Source organism: Sabethes cyaneus, chromosome 1 (assembly GCF_943734655.1).
Source record: "Sabethes cyaneus chromosome 1, idSabCyanKW18_F2, whole genome shotgun sequence".
Lineage (NCBI taxonomy): Eukaryota > Metazoa > Arthropoda > Insecta > Diptera > Culicidae > Sabethes > Sabethes cyaneus.
The window spans coordinates 153,674,996-153,688,744 of NC_071353.1; the positions used below are offsets into that span (position 1 = coordinate 153,674,996).

The following is a 13,749-nucleotide window of genomic DNA, read 5'->3' on the forward strand; positions in this document are numbered from 1 at the left end:
TGTTTTGTTTCATTTCTCCTTCCAGCCGGTTTATCTGAATATACGAATTAAGACAAGTCAAGGTATTTTAAATTACTGTTCCTGTGATACGCATGCGCCTAAACGTGTTGAACACTCTTCCAATAATAGTTCTATGATTGTTAATAATAATAACAATAGCTGTAGTAGTACTTTAGTTAGCAAACCTTTCGATAGTAGTGAAGCTAGAAGCGTCAGCGTCAGCAACAGCAACACCCACAACAATAACCACAGCATACGAACTCCCACTATTGCTAATGAACCCATTTCAAGCACGAGCACGCCTGGTTGTGCCATTGTTTCTTCTACCACTTCTCCCGCCATCACAAATGCTACCATAACAACTACCACCACCACCCCAACCGCCAACAACAACTACAGCAACAACAACAACAGCTGTCACTCACCGCTGCCTAACAACAAATCTCACTGTTCTTACTGTTTCGATCGTGTTCAATCGACCTTCGATCAGATCCTGTCCGTGTTGGAACTCTCGCCGGGTACCGGTCCCTCCGCTGCCGAGAGTGACAGCCTACCCGGCGGCGTCGGAGGAGAACCGACGAACGATCCCAGCAAAAAAGCGGCCACAAAAACCGCCACAGACGAACCATCAACCAAAGCGTCGACGAAGGCTCCGCTGCCGGTTCGAATCAGCGTGTTCGACACGGACAGCAACGCCAACGTTTGCATGTGTTCATTGTACAGCAGTAGCTTTAGTTTAGTGACAGGTGGCAGCGAACAACCGAAGCGCAGCCGGTCCGGTTCGGTCAGCTGTTCCACCGCCGACCAGTCGCTGATCTGTCCCAACTGTCGGAACATCATCAAACATCAACCGATCGAGCATCGCAAGACACTCATCTCGCGCCGTCTGATGTTAGCTAACGATATCATTGTGAACCGTATCGATACGCACTATTTAAACACTTATACCCACCCACCCACAGGCATGTCCAGCCCCGGGGGCACGATCAATCAGTTCGAACCGTACACTCCGGAAAGTGTAGAATCTCACTCGCCCGTGCCGGAAAGTGCCTTCGAGGGTCGGTTGGAGTTTCCCGAATCTCAGGCCGAACCACTACTGGCGGCCAACAACAACGATGCTGCTGACGATGATGATGATCCATCCATCCAAACGCCTCAGCAGCAGCTGGAAGGCGGCGCACCAAAACAGATCACCAATTCGGTGAAAAAGCATCCAATCGCGAACAACAACGCAACGGGCGTCCTGAATAACAGCACGGGCACCATCAGCTGCGGAGGTGTCTCCCCTAGGCAGCTCAAATCGCGACTGGAAAAGCTAAAACGAATCTCCGACCGGCGGAAACAGTACCAGCAGAGCAAAAGTGCGAACAACAGCAGCGGAACGCTGATCGCCGCCGTCGTGGCCGACGAACAGTTGACGGAAAAAGCCGCTCTCGGTCTCGTCGCTGCCGATGGGGGTCTTGTTGTTGGCCTGAAGGAGGAACTGGTGTTCGTCCCCGGTGGCGGTGGTTCGGTGGTGACGAAAGATGGCGTTGGCGGTGCCCTCGTCGATGGAACCGCCGGCCAGCGGCTCGGTTCGGATCGGGGGGCGGCCACCGGGGATCGGAAGCTGGTCAGCTGCTGCCAGCGGCATTGCTGCGCCATTTCGTAGTACCGCGCCCCGAAAGGGGTAAAAGTGCCCCGGTGGATTGTACATTGTTTGTGGCCGTGTGTTTCTGTTGTTGTGTACTTATACGCGAGATAATTTTAGATAGATATTTTTTGTGGTTTATTTTTTGCGCAAGGAAAACAAGCGAGAAAGTAAAACGAGTTGTTTTTATTCTATGTGTATGTGTTTTGTTTTTGTTCTTTTCTTTACGACGATAATAGTTGCTCTAGTGTTTGTGCTTCTTTTGTTGAAATTGTTGTTGATCGTAAATCGTAAACCTACAGGTAGTGTATTGTTGTTGCTCTTTTTTACTTTGCAATTCAAATGGTAAGTTATTAGGACTAGTAGTCAATTCAATTTCCCTTCTCGTTGCTCGTTAAGAAAAATTACTCGACTTTTATAATACGACCATTTCACTCGTCTCGACGGTGACTACGTTGAGTCGATTTACACGACCAATTACGATTGAGTATTGTCTACAAGATTTTTGAGATTTTGCATCAAACGATCACAAATTTTATCTAAGAATTGAAGAACATAATTAATTCACTACTCACCTTCCTCCAGCACCTTACTTTCTTACGTCGATTTCAGAAAAAAAGTGACAAAATTTCCTCGTCCCAACAAGTCACAGATTGCTTATTTGTTCTGAACCTAGACCAATATGATGTCCTGGAAGTAAACAGTGTGATAAATGATTATGCACAATCATTTCTTCACTACGATTTTATCGATATACTAGCTGACCCGACAAACTTCGTATTGCCACAAATTAACCTGTGTTGTACATAAATCATGAATCTCGGATGATCTTTGTCACTTCTCGAGTTTTGCAAGCCCCCCAGTGGGCGGCGCTTCCGACGGCGGGTCACCGGCAACACTCGCGACCGGCTCGTCCTGAATCATCTAGTGTTACTATAGATAGTTTTTGTGGTCTTGTTATTGATTAATGTTTTATGGAAGAGTCTCGAATTTCTCGAGTTGGATTAGTTTTTGAGTTTCGTAAAAATTTCTGTTTTATTTGTATGAGAGTCCATATCCCCCTACCACAGGGGTGAGAGGTCTCTAACTATCATAAAATAAATTCAAGACTCAAAAATCTCCTACATGCTAAATTTGGTTCCATTTGCTTGATTAGTACTCAAATTATAAGGAAATTTGTATTTCATTTGTATGGGAGCCCACCCTCTTAAAAGGGAAAGGGGTCGTAATACACCACAGAAAAAAAATTCTGCCATCTAAAACTCTCACATGCCAAATTTGGTTCCACTTGCTTGATTAGTTCTAAAGTTATGAGCAAATTTGTATTTCGTTTGAATGGGAGCCCCCCCCCCCCTCCTAAAAAGGTAAGAAGTTCTAATTCATCATGGGAAAAATGGTTGCCTCCAAAAACACCTACATGCCAAATATGGTTCCATTTGCTTGATTAGTTCTCGAATTATGAGGAAATTTGTATTTCATTTGTGTGGAAGCCCCCCCTCTTGAAGTGTGGAAGGATCCTAATTCACCGTAGAAAATATTTTTGCCTCCAAAAACCTCCACATGCCGAATTTGGTTCTATTTGCTTGATTAGTTCTCGAGTTATGGGGAAATTTGCATTTCATTTGTATTGGAGCCCCCCCTCCTAATGTGGGAAGAGGTCCTAATTCATCACAGAAAAAATTCTTGCCTCCAAAAACACCTACACGCCAAATTTGGTTCCATTTGCTGGATTAGTTCTCGAGTTATGAGGAAATTTGTATTTCGTTTGTATAGGACCCCCCCTCCTAAAGTTGGTAGGGGTCCCAATTCATCATTGAAAAAAAAAATTGTCTCCAAAAACACACACATGCCAAATTTGGTTCAATTCGCTTGATTAGTTCTCGAGTTATGAGGAAATTTGTATTTCATTTGTACAGGAGCCCCTCCTCTTAAAGTGGGGAGGGGTCCTAATTCACCATAGAAAATTTTCTTGCTCTCGAAAACCTTCACATGCCAAATTTGGTTGCATTTGCTTGATTAGTTCTCGAGTTAAGAGGAGATTTGTATGGAAGTCCCCCCTCTTAAAGGGGAGAGGAGTTATAATTCCTCTTATAAAGAGGGGAGGGGTATCAATTCACCATAGAATAAATTCTTGTCACCAAAAAAAAATACCCACATGCCAAATGTTGTTCTATTTGCTTGATTAGTTCTCGAGTTAGGAGGAAATTTGTATTTTATTTGTGCAGGAGCCCCCCCTCTTAGAGTGGGGAGGGGTCCTAATTCACCGTAGAAAATTTTCTTGCCCTCGAAAACCTTCACATGCCAAAGTTGGTTCCATTTGCTTGATTAGTTCTCGAGTTATGAGGAAAATTGTATGGAAGCCCGCCCTCTTAAAGGGGAGAGGAGTTACAATTCCCCTTATAAAGAGGGAGGGGTCTCAATTTACCATAGAATAAATTCTTGTCACCGAAAACACCCACATGCCAAATTTGGTTCTATTTGCTTGATTAGTTCTCGAGTTATGAGGAAATTTGTATTTCATTTGTATAGGAGCCCCCCCTCCTAGAGTGGGGAGAGGTTCTTATTCATCATAGAAAACATTCTTGCCTCCAAAAACACCTACATGCCAAATTTGGTTCCATTTGCTTGATTAGCTCTCGAGTTATGAGGAAATTTGTATTTCGTTTGTATAGGAGCCCCCCCCTCTTAAAGTGGGGAGGGATCCCAATTCATCATAGAAAAAAATTTTGTCTTCAAAAACACACACATGCCAAATTTGGTTCCATTTGCTTGATTAGTTCTCGAGTTATGAGGAAATTGGTATTTCATTTGTACAGGAGCCCCCCCTCTTAAAGTGAGGAGGGGTCCTAATTCAACATAGAAAATTTTCTTGCCCTCGAAAACCTTCACATGCCAAATTTGGTTCCATTTGCTTGATTAGTTCTCGAGTTATGAGGAAATTTGTATGGAAACCCCCCCTCTTAAAGGGGAGAGGAGTTATAATTCCCCTTATAAAGAGGGGAGGGGTCTCAAATTACCCTAGAATAAATTCTTGTCACCGAAAACACCCACATGCCAAATTTGGTTCTATTTGCTTGATTAGTTCTCGAGTTATGCAGAAATTTGTGTTTCATTTGTATGGGAGCCCCCCCTCTTAGTGGGGGGAGGGGTCTCTAACCATCACTTAAACCTTTCCTGGCCCCAAAAACCTCTACATGCAAATTTTCACGCCGATTGGTTCAGTAGTTTTTGATTCTATAAGGAACACAGGACAGACAGACAGACAGACAGACAGAAATCCTTCTTTATAGGTATAGACTACGAGAAGCTAATCAAATGTGAATGTTATAAAACGTACCGTGTGTATTTTAGTATCGTACGTCTTACCGTAAAGTGTTAATCTAAAATTTAGGTTCATATCAGCAAGCACCATAAAACATGAAAGATTGTGAACGCTAATACCTAGTTATATCAATTCTAAACAACTTTTGACGGTTTGCACGCCATAATAAGCAAGCATATCAAAAGACACGCTTATAATGGATTTTTCTACGGTTTGATTCGCATGGATAAAGATCGTATTTTGATTGGTGAATAGTGAAAATTAACATTTTCCTCACGATTTCCCGACTTTTAAACAGGTTTTCAATCACGATCGCAGCAAACGTTGACATGGAAAGAAAATCTTTATATAAAAATGGTATATATTCAGGATTGGACATTCGCGGAAGACAGTCTACGTTATCGTCTACGTGTTGAGTGTTTCTCCTAAATAGATCTTAATCTAACCCCATAAGTGATAACCCTGTTTAGATATCGTTGTTGGAAAGACACACTATGCACATTTGATTCCGCTAAAGTCTGGCTTAAAGTAAATTTAGACGCATCTCATGCGTCCCCGGCACGCCTCTTGTGGTAGGAATAGGAACCATTTGACATAACGTTGTACGCTGCAGTACGGAGCAGTACAGAATAGAACTCGAACGACGTAAACAAAATCTTGCCCAAACACCTGTAAAATCCAGAGTGGTCTGGATCAAAATTGGCGAAAGCGCTAAAAATGCCAAAATCAACAGGTTATAAGGAGAACCTAGGTGCGGAAAGACGGCAAAGAACTTTTAAGGAAACCAGAACTAGAGAGCGAAAGTTGAGGTGGAAGATATCGAGGTACGTTAAGCCCAATCCTGGTATCTCCAATTGAGATATGGCTGGAAGGCACGGTGCCAACTATCAAGCCACGCTGAATATCCTCGCTCGAGAAGGGTCTTACAGTGCCAGTAAACATCCGAAACGGCTCTTGAAGCAGAATTTGGTAGCCAAGAAGCATGCTAAGCATTTGTACGAACAAGTTCGGTCAGGCAAGTATAGGTTCGTGTTTGCTGATGATAAATTCGCAAAGAAGGCCATGATGTGGCAAGGAATATGTAGCTGTGGACTGGAGACTGAGCATTTCATCACTTCCTTAACAATGACATATTTGACATAATGACTTGAAGAAACGAATTTTGAAAAATTTGGGCAATTGTCAAACAATAGTGCTAAATAAAAGTGTTCAAATTGGAAGAAACATGCTGATTCAGTCGCATCTTCAACTATGCTGTTTCATGATGAGTTCTATTAAGAAAAAAGTTCAAGATTTTGTCAGAACCAGAGAAAGGCAATAATGTTACACTGTGAAACTTAAAGCTGAATAAAAATACTGCAATCCAGTCATTTATGGGTATTTCTGCTACACTCCAGTCCCGGGTTATAGATTGCTCAGTGCGTCCAAATTTACTTTTTGCCAGGCTTTACATCGCGCCTGGAAAGATTGAGATGGAAGGCTACCAGTCACCGCATGGGAGTGGCTATGTCCACATCTAAGTACAAAAGTAAATCTATGTTCACACTGGAGATCGATTTCAAATTTAAAGCCTAGTGCTAGCTCTACACTCTTAATTGTGCTTACCTGTAAAGACATTGGATTCAGCTAAAACTCGGTTAACACCAGGGCCCAGCATCATCGAATCAAATAAATAAAGTTGACTCTCTTACCTTTGCTTTTAACCGTGGGCGTTTCTCAGGTCCAAGAATATAAAGGTCCAAGAGTTTTAGAGGCCAGGAACCCGGGAGTAAAAACTCAAAAGTTCTTCATTTGTAGACTCCAGAATTCTAAAAGTTCAAGTGACCAAAAGGGGCCCGCCACATTAGATTAAATATCTGGTCGCAATGGAGAATGTACCCAACAAGGAAGGACCAAGAGTAAAATGTCAAAAATTCAAGCGACCCAGATCGAGAGTCCAAGAATTTAAGAGCTCAAGTGTCCAAGACCAAACATCAAGATTCCTTGAGTTCGTGATTTTTGATGTTGATGTTGAGTCCAAGAGTTCGGGCTTCCCAGATATTCCCGGGTTTCAAGAGCCCAAGAGTCGACGAATCCGAGAGTCGAAGAGCGTAAAAGTCCAAGTGACCAAAACCTAGGGCTCAATAATCCAAGAGTCTAAGAAGCTAAATGTTCAAGAGCTTAAGAATCCAAAAGAGGATAAGGAGTTCAAGAGTCCGGGAGCCCAAGAGCACTTGATCCTAAGATTTCAAGAGTCTAGGAGTCTTGAACAGTCTTCAAAAGTCCAAGCGTCCACAATCAAGGGTCCGAGCCCGAGGGCCCAAGAGTTTAAGCATCCAAGAGTTCAAAAGTTGAAGGATCAAAACAATCACAGCATAAGAGTTAAACTTCAAGTGTCCCAAAATCCAAGTGTTCAGAATTCCAAGCATCCAAAAAGAACAGGTTACAGACTCACACTTAACGGTAGATTGAGCCTCTGAGGTTGTATTGCTATTGACTTTTGATTACCTAGTCTTCGCACGGTTGCATTGTTTAGGTGGCGGCGGGAGAAAGGAGTACCGCTCGTACCTTCGTCGTTTCTTCAGAAGAGGCTGTTGCGCCTGTGTTGATCGGATTTCTGCCTTCTGCGTGCTTTACCAAACATGTAGTTTCGCATCAAGCGCTGCTCGGCGATCTGGCTAGCCGAATTTTAGTCAACCTCCATCAGTAGTTCAACCATCTTTCCAAACACATTGCGACGGCCTATGTGCCACATTTGCGTTGAAAAGCCGCCGTGTTGATTCTGAAGGAATCGCAAGATTCTCTCGTCCGTGGTATCGACACTGTTCTGAGTACTTACTCTATGAAGGTATGAGCTTTCGGCAGGTCTTTCGTGTTCTAGGCCCGTAGGTGTGCCCTGTGGCGTCCTGGTATTTATACCATATTAGAGGATTGCCCTGTAACGGGTAACGGGACAGTGGGAAACGGTCAGAGTGAGTTGGCAATTTCCCGCGTTAAATGGGGGCATCAGTCAGTCAGTCAGTCATGGCGAACAAGTACGATATCACATTGGCGATCTATTGCCAAATCGAGCTTTCGGGATGAACTTCGTGCTAAGTGTTCTTAAAAACTTTAACCGCTTAATTGTAGGTGGTGAACGCTTCCAGTTTATTACACCCCGGCCGAAAAATTAATTGGCATAATACGTTGTGTTATTTGCAGGGAAAACTAGATTCTGCAAACGTCGACTACGGAAATGTAGTTTTCCGTGAAATGTGTTGTTATTTGCTTCCATTGGAAAATACAGAAACGGTATGAGTAAAAAACTTGAAGAGGGCATCCCAACAAATGTTTCTATAGGCGAGTTACATGGTCATACCATAAGCATCTATAAACAGAGTGCACGCAGCAATTAAGTGCTATTCGAAGGCGATCGAAGCAAGTTGTACTGAGGTAAACGTGAAAAATGACTCCAAACAGAAAGTGTGGTTTGAATACTCTAAGCTTGGTTTCAAACGGTGCAGCGAACTTGCACGAATACAATGTCCGCAGACCAGCGTATATCTTTTCTCACTGTTGTAATATTAAGCGAAGCCGTCCCATTGAAGATCGCTTTGGAAAATAAATCCCAAATTGCTGACTTTTTCTGACTACTGTAAATTCTTGCCGTCCATCTTGATGTCGTACTTCGGGGACACAGTTTCATTAGTTCTTCGACGTCTACTTGCAACTAACAATACCTTGCTTTCGTAGGGATTAGGGACCAGTCCATTCCGTTGGGAATATTGCAAAATCATTTCAAGGTCTTCATTCACCCTACTGACTATGTCACGCATAAACGGAGAGAGATGTAGAGCTGCAGATCACTCGCATCATTTGGATAGAACAATACCTGAGAACCGATGGAAGGACATTTGTGCGGCAGCAGAACAATAATGGGCCTAGCACTGAGCCTTGGAGTACACTAGACGTTTATTTTTCAGTGGCAAAATCTTTGCTTGCTTCCAACTGTTCAGAAACGTGAAGGATGCAATAAGATGGTTATACAGGGTGCTCCACCTTTTATGTCGGTATGAAAACATTAAATAACTTTAAAAAAAACAACCGATTGCTATTAGTTATGCATTTTTACTTAGTTTGGTTCCTTAAAATTTTCTTGGTTTAGTTTTTGAAAACAATATCAATTAAGTGACCAGCTTTATTAGAAATTACAAAATGACTCCTTTTTTTCGCGTTTTGCATTCCGTACGAATATTTGCCTTGAGCTCGTCAATAGTTTGTGGCTGGTTGGCGTAAACTTTGCTTTTCAGATAACCCCACAAAAAGAAGTCCGGGGGGGTTAAATCAGGTGATCTGGGTGGCCAGTCAATATCGCCTCTTTTTGACACCAGACGTCCCGGAAATTTTCGTTGCAGAAATGAAGTTATTGAATTCGCAGTGTGGCATGGTGCACCGTCCTGTTGAAACCAGTAACCTTCTAGACCTTTTTCGCGCATTCGTGGGCAGACATAATGAGCCAACATCCACCGATATCGATTTCCATCGACAGTTTCACGAAATTGTTGGGTCCTGAGCAACACTCTCCCTCACTGCTTCAACCAGTTCATTGGAACGTCTTGATCTTTGATGAATGGCGTGTTGACGATCTCCTACTGTCCCGTGCTCAAAAAAATTCGACACGAAACGACGAATAGAATTGTCAGATGGTACCTTTTTGCCGCGATATTTTTTCCGATATGCACGTTGAGTTAACACAACGAAACGACTATTTTCGATGTAAAATGTCACTATTTCAGCGCGTTCTTTCGGTGTGAAGCGTTACATGGCGAAAATTGTACTGAAATGACGTTTCTAAAATATATATGAAAGAAATCGGTTGGTAAATGTGAAAATTATACAGCGTTTACGTACCGACATAAAAGGTGGAGCACCCTGTATTATTTGTATGGGAGCCCCCCTCTTAAAGAAGGGAGGGGTCTCAATTCACCATAGAAAAAAATCCTGCCTTCTGAAACCTCCACATGCTAAATTTGGTTCCATTTGCTTGATTAGTTCTCGAGTTTTGAGGAAATTTGTCTTTCATTTATATGGGAGACCCCCCCCCCCATACGCCTTCCTTGAAATTGGTATCTAACCCCCCTTAAATTGCTGGTCATTTTGTCTATCCAACAACATATAAATTGTTTATTTTCGTTCAGTAGTTTAGTAGTTATTAGCATTTGAAATCTTTCATTCAAACGTTACACTTCTATTTTCTATTCTTTCACAAAGTGTTACCCAGTCCCAGTATAGTAAACAAAGACGTAGTCATACGTCAAAAAAATCAACGACATTATATTCCGCCAACCTTCCAGAACGTCTTGACCGTTCTCCACTTAGCAAACATGTTTCTTGACATACCGGAATCTGTACTAGGGGTTTATAACAAATACGGGGGGTGGCGGTGTTCCAAATAAGTAAAAGAGGAGCATTTAGACCGATTGATTTAGACCGATACGACTGTAGTTTAGTTGTCTAAAGCTCTTGGGTACTAAATATGAGGTCAAAAATATACTGGAACGACCCAGTATATTTTTGACCTCATATCAAAATATCCCAGTTTCATCTAGTTTACCATTCTTCTCACCAAGCGGTCCTTCACTTTACAAAAAAAAAAGGTTTACGTTGGGCAGCGACAGAGTCAGAGACAAGTAAAACAGAAAAAAAATCAGCAGAAATATTTCTGCACTAATTTGTTCGGCATTCTACCTCCTGGATCAGATTGGTTCAACAAATTTATTAATTAGCAGTCCGTTGAGTTTGATTTAGGGGATATTCTAAGCTTCACAAAGGTGGACACACACCAACGAGAACGAAATTGAACAGAGCAGATAGCAACGTGGGGAAGAGCTTCGAGCGCAGTTCTTGTTCCACACGATGTAGTATTGGAGGACGGTGGTCTGTATTTCCAGGTTCAAATCGTACTATATGTTGAAGACGCCAAAAAAAACTAAATATGAATAGTGATCGTCCTACTGCTAAATGGATAGATGGTATTCGGATGAAGTTTATTTCCACCAAACTGACAGCAACACAGTTTTGTTTGCTGGCTATCGCTCATGCACCGTAGAGGACCACCGCAAGAATTCTTTTCCGACAATTTGAAAGAAGCAGGCAAGAAACTGGCGAAACGTGTTATCGACATCACAATAATGATCGTGCTGGTGAGTCGACCGATGCGCGTCTGAATGAGGTGAGCTTTCAGCCCATCAGTTGGCCTCCCACGTACGGGGGGAGTTTGGGAGCGATTAGTCTGATCGGTGAAATTTTTTACTATCAATAAACGAGAAACAAATAATTTAAAGTTGTACCATGATTTATTAAGTATTTTTTCAAGAGTTCAGTTCAAGAGATATGAATTTTCGAAGTAAATAATATCGAAGAAAATCAAAACAATTTCCTTCGAGTTCCCTGAAAAAATAGAAGACAATAAATTTTTAGGTACTGTTATAAGCCCATGTACAAAATTTCATTAATTTAGAGGACCCTTCAGTCCATTTTGTACGATAATTTTGAAAAAATAGGGGGTTGAAAGTTTAGCAATCGGGAAGTTGGCTTCCTCCGATGGCATAACCCCAAGTGATGACATCCGCAGGTAAGTGAATTTTTTACCGATCTTTTTAAGTCGTTTCGTAGTTAATTAGATAGTGTTTATTCGATTTAACCTTTCGTAGCCGTTTTCCTGCACACGTGCTTTCAACACCAGCATTCACACCGAAAAAACTACTAAGCTTTCTGCAATAGTGTGTTTCCCCTGCTGTAAGTGCCCCGGAAACGTTCCAACTCTTAACCAACGGAATTGAAGAATCCTAACATTTTTAACACCTTCATGTTTGCAGGTACCGCCGAAGAGATCACCGAGGAGGAACTTCGCAGCCGTCTGCAGGAGTACGACGACCTGCATGCCCGAATCAGCGATGAACCTGGTGCCGCCGTACTGGCCGTTAGATCGCACTTCATTCAGTATCTTCCCGTACGGTCGCAGGACTCGGTGACCTCCTCCGGAGGAGGAGGAGGAGGTCCAGAGGACGGCGGTCTACCTGTGGAAGGAGGATCCGTTGAAAATGATCCTTCGGACACTTCGGATGCCGGTACCACGACTACGGCGGGCACCGAGCCACTCGATTCGGATTCGGTGTTCTATCAGCAGCAGCAGCAGCATCATCAGAATGCCGCTGCAGGGACGCACTGCAGTGCGATGATTTTCCGCGAAACGACCGTCTAAAAAGGGGAAACTTATGGAATTTATGGGGAGTTGAATTTTAGAATTTGACGAGAGGCAATATTTATTTATATTTTTACTTTTGGAATACCGATGAGTTGCCATATTTTCTGCCTTTGAATTAGATAGTTAATTTCATTCCATTAAATGGGTAATAAATTTGCCGTAAGTTTTATTGAATAGGAAACGGAACGGTTCATGCTTCAGCATGAACAGCCGAAACTTTAAGCTGAAATTAAACAACCAAAGTACGCTAAAGATTTTACTTGTATACTTAAAAAAACTAGCTTACTTTTACACGGAATAAGTATAAGGGTTTATTGATTCGATTGCTAGTCAATTGAATCTCGTTATTACATTCACACAAAATACCTTCACACGACCTTAGAGGTCGTGTGACGAAGTGAAAAGCGCAGCCATGAAAATTTTTTTCCTTTCTCCTCGCTCGACATACCTGGTAAATAAACCGCAAAGCTAGAATGCGTTATTGATTCCATAGCAATTGCTTTATTAACAAAGTTTAATTTAGGGTTATTTTTTTTCAAAAATTATTTTAAATACTCGAAAACGAACCTCTTGGGGTGGTTACAAGGTTCTATTGGCTGTTTAATAATCACAATAATTAATGGTTCAGAAACTATTTGATAAGTGGATTGTTTCTAGGTTAGACAAAACCACGATTTGTTGCTTGCTAAGCCGAAACAGCTTGAACAATCAGTCGAGTTCGTATTGTTGCCAAAGACTACACACCGAATTCGATTTGCAATCTCAAAAAAAAACAATAGATTTCATTTCCAGTCAGCCTCGTTGAATCAGTAAAGTTAGAATGTATGTACATTTAGCTTAGCATAGTTTAGTTAACACACAATTTTCCAAAGTAGTTTCCCGTCAATTCAGTCAATTGTTAGTAAAATACCGAAGACCTGACCCGCCAACCAAAACGATACCACCCAAGCATGTAGCGACAAAACTAGAAACAATAATTCTCCGGGCTGTTTGTCTGTCCTTTATGCATTGAGAAAAAAAAATGCCAGAATAGTTAACAGTTGTTGTCTAGTGATTTGTGCCATATGCAGGGGACAATGCAATTAGAGGGGTATATTAATTAGAATTTAAGCCCCAAGAAAATTAAAAATGCTGAAAGAATTTACATATATTTTGTGTAGAAAGCTAACCTGAAGTAGCGCGTAATAAAAAAAATACCCCGTTAGGAAGGAGCGCGGCTGCGCGCGGATCTCAAGCGATCTACAAAAGCTACTGTAGACTAATTTGTTGATATATTTGATAACGTTTATTAGTACTTAATATACACCCATATTGTGTGCGTTCGTAAACGAACGCAGCTTACCGAAGGATGTAGATCCCTAATCGTACCCATCATGTTGTCGAAAAATAGCTCCTCCACAGCAGCAGCAGAAGCAGTTGTGTTAGCAAACAAACAAAAAATAAAAATCGTGGGTCTAAAAAAACCCTAAACCTAAAAACAGGAGAATTTAAAACAGCAGTTGATGTGCGTAGAACAGCTAGATAGAAAAGTTGGTCCTACAAATTTTGTTCCCAGATCGTAGAACGATGCCG

The 13,749-nt window shown here is 41.9% G+C and overlaps 1 protein-coding gene across 1 annotated transcript in view; it reads left to right on the forward strand.

Annotated features, from left to right (window-relative positions):
* LOC128746081 (uncharacterized) overlaps positions 1–1,755 on the forward strand; it is a 59,502-nt gene extending 57,747 nt beyond the window's left edge. Inside the window, exon 8 of the mRNA XM_053843133.1 lies at positions 26–1,755. Coding sequence (XP_053699108.1) covers positions 26–1,651 — 1,626 coding nt within the window. The 3' untranslated portion in view covers positions 1,652–1,755. The remainder of the gene's footprint in view (positions 1–25) is intronic.
* Positions 1,756–13,749: the final 11,994 nt, after the last annotated feature.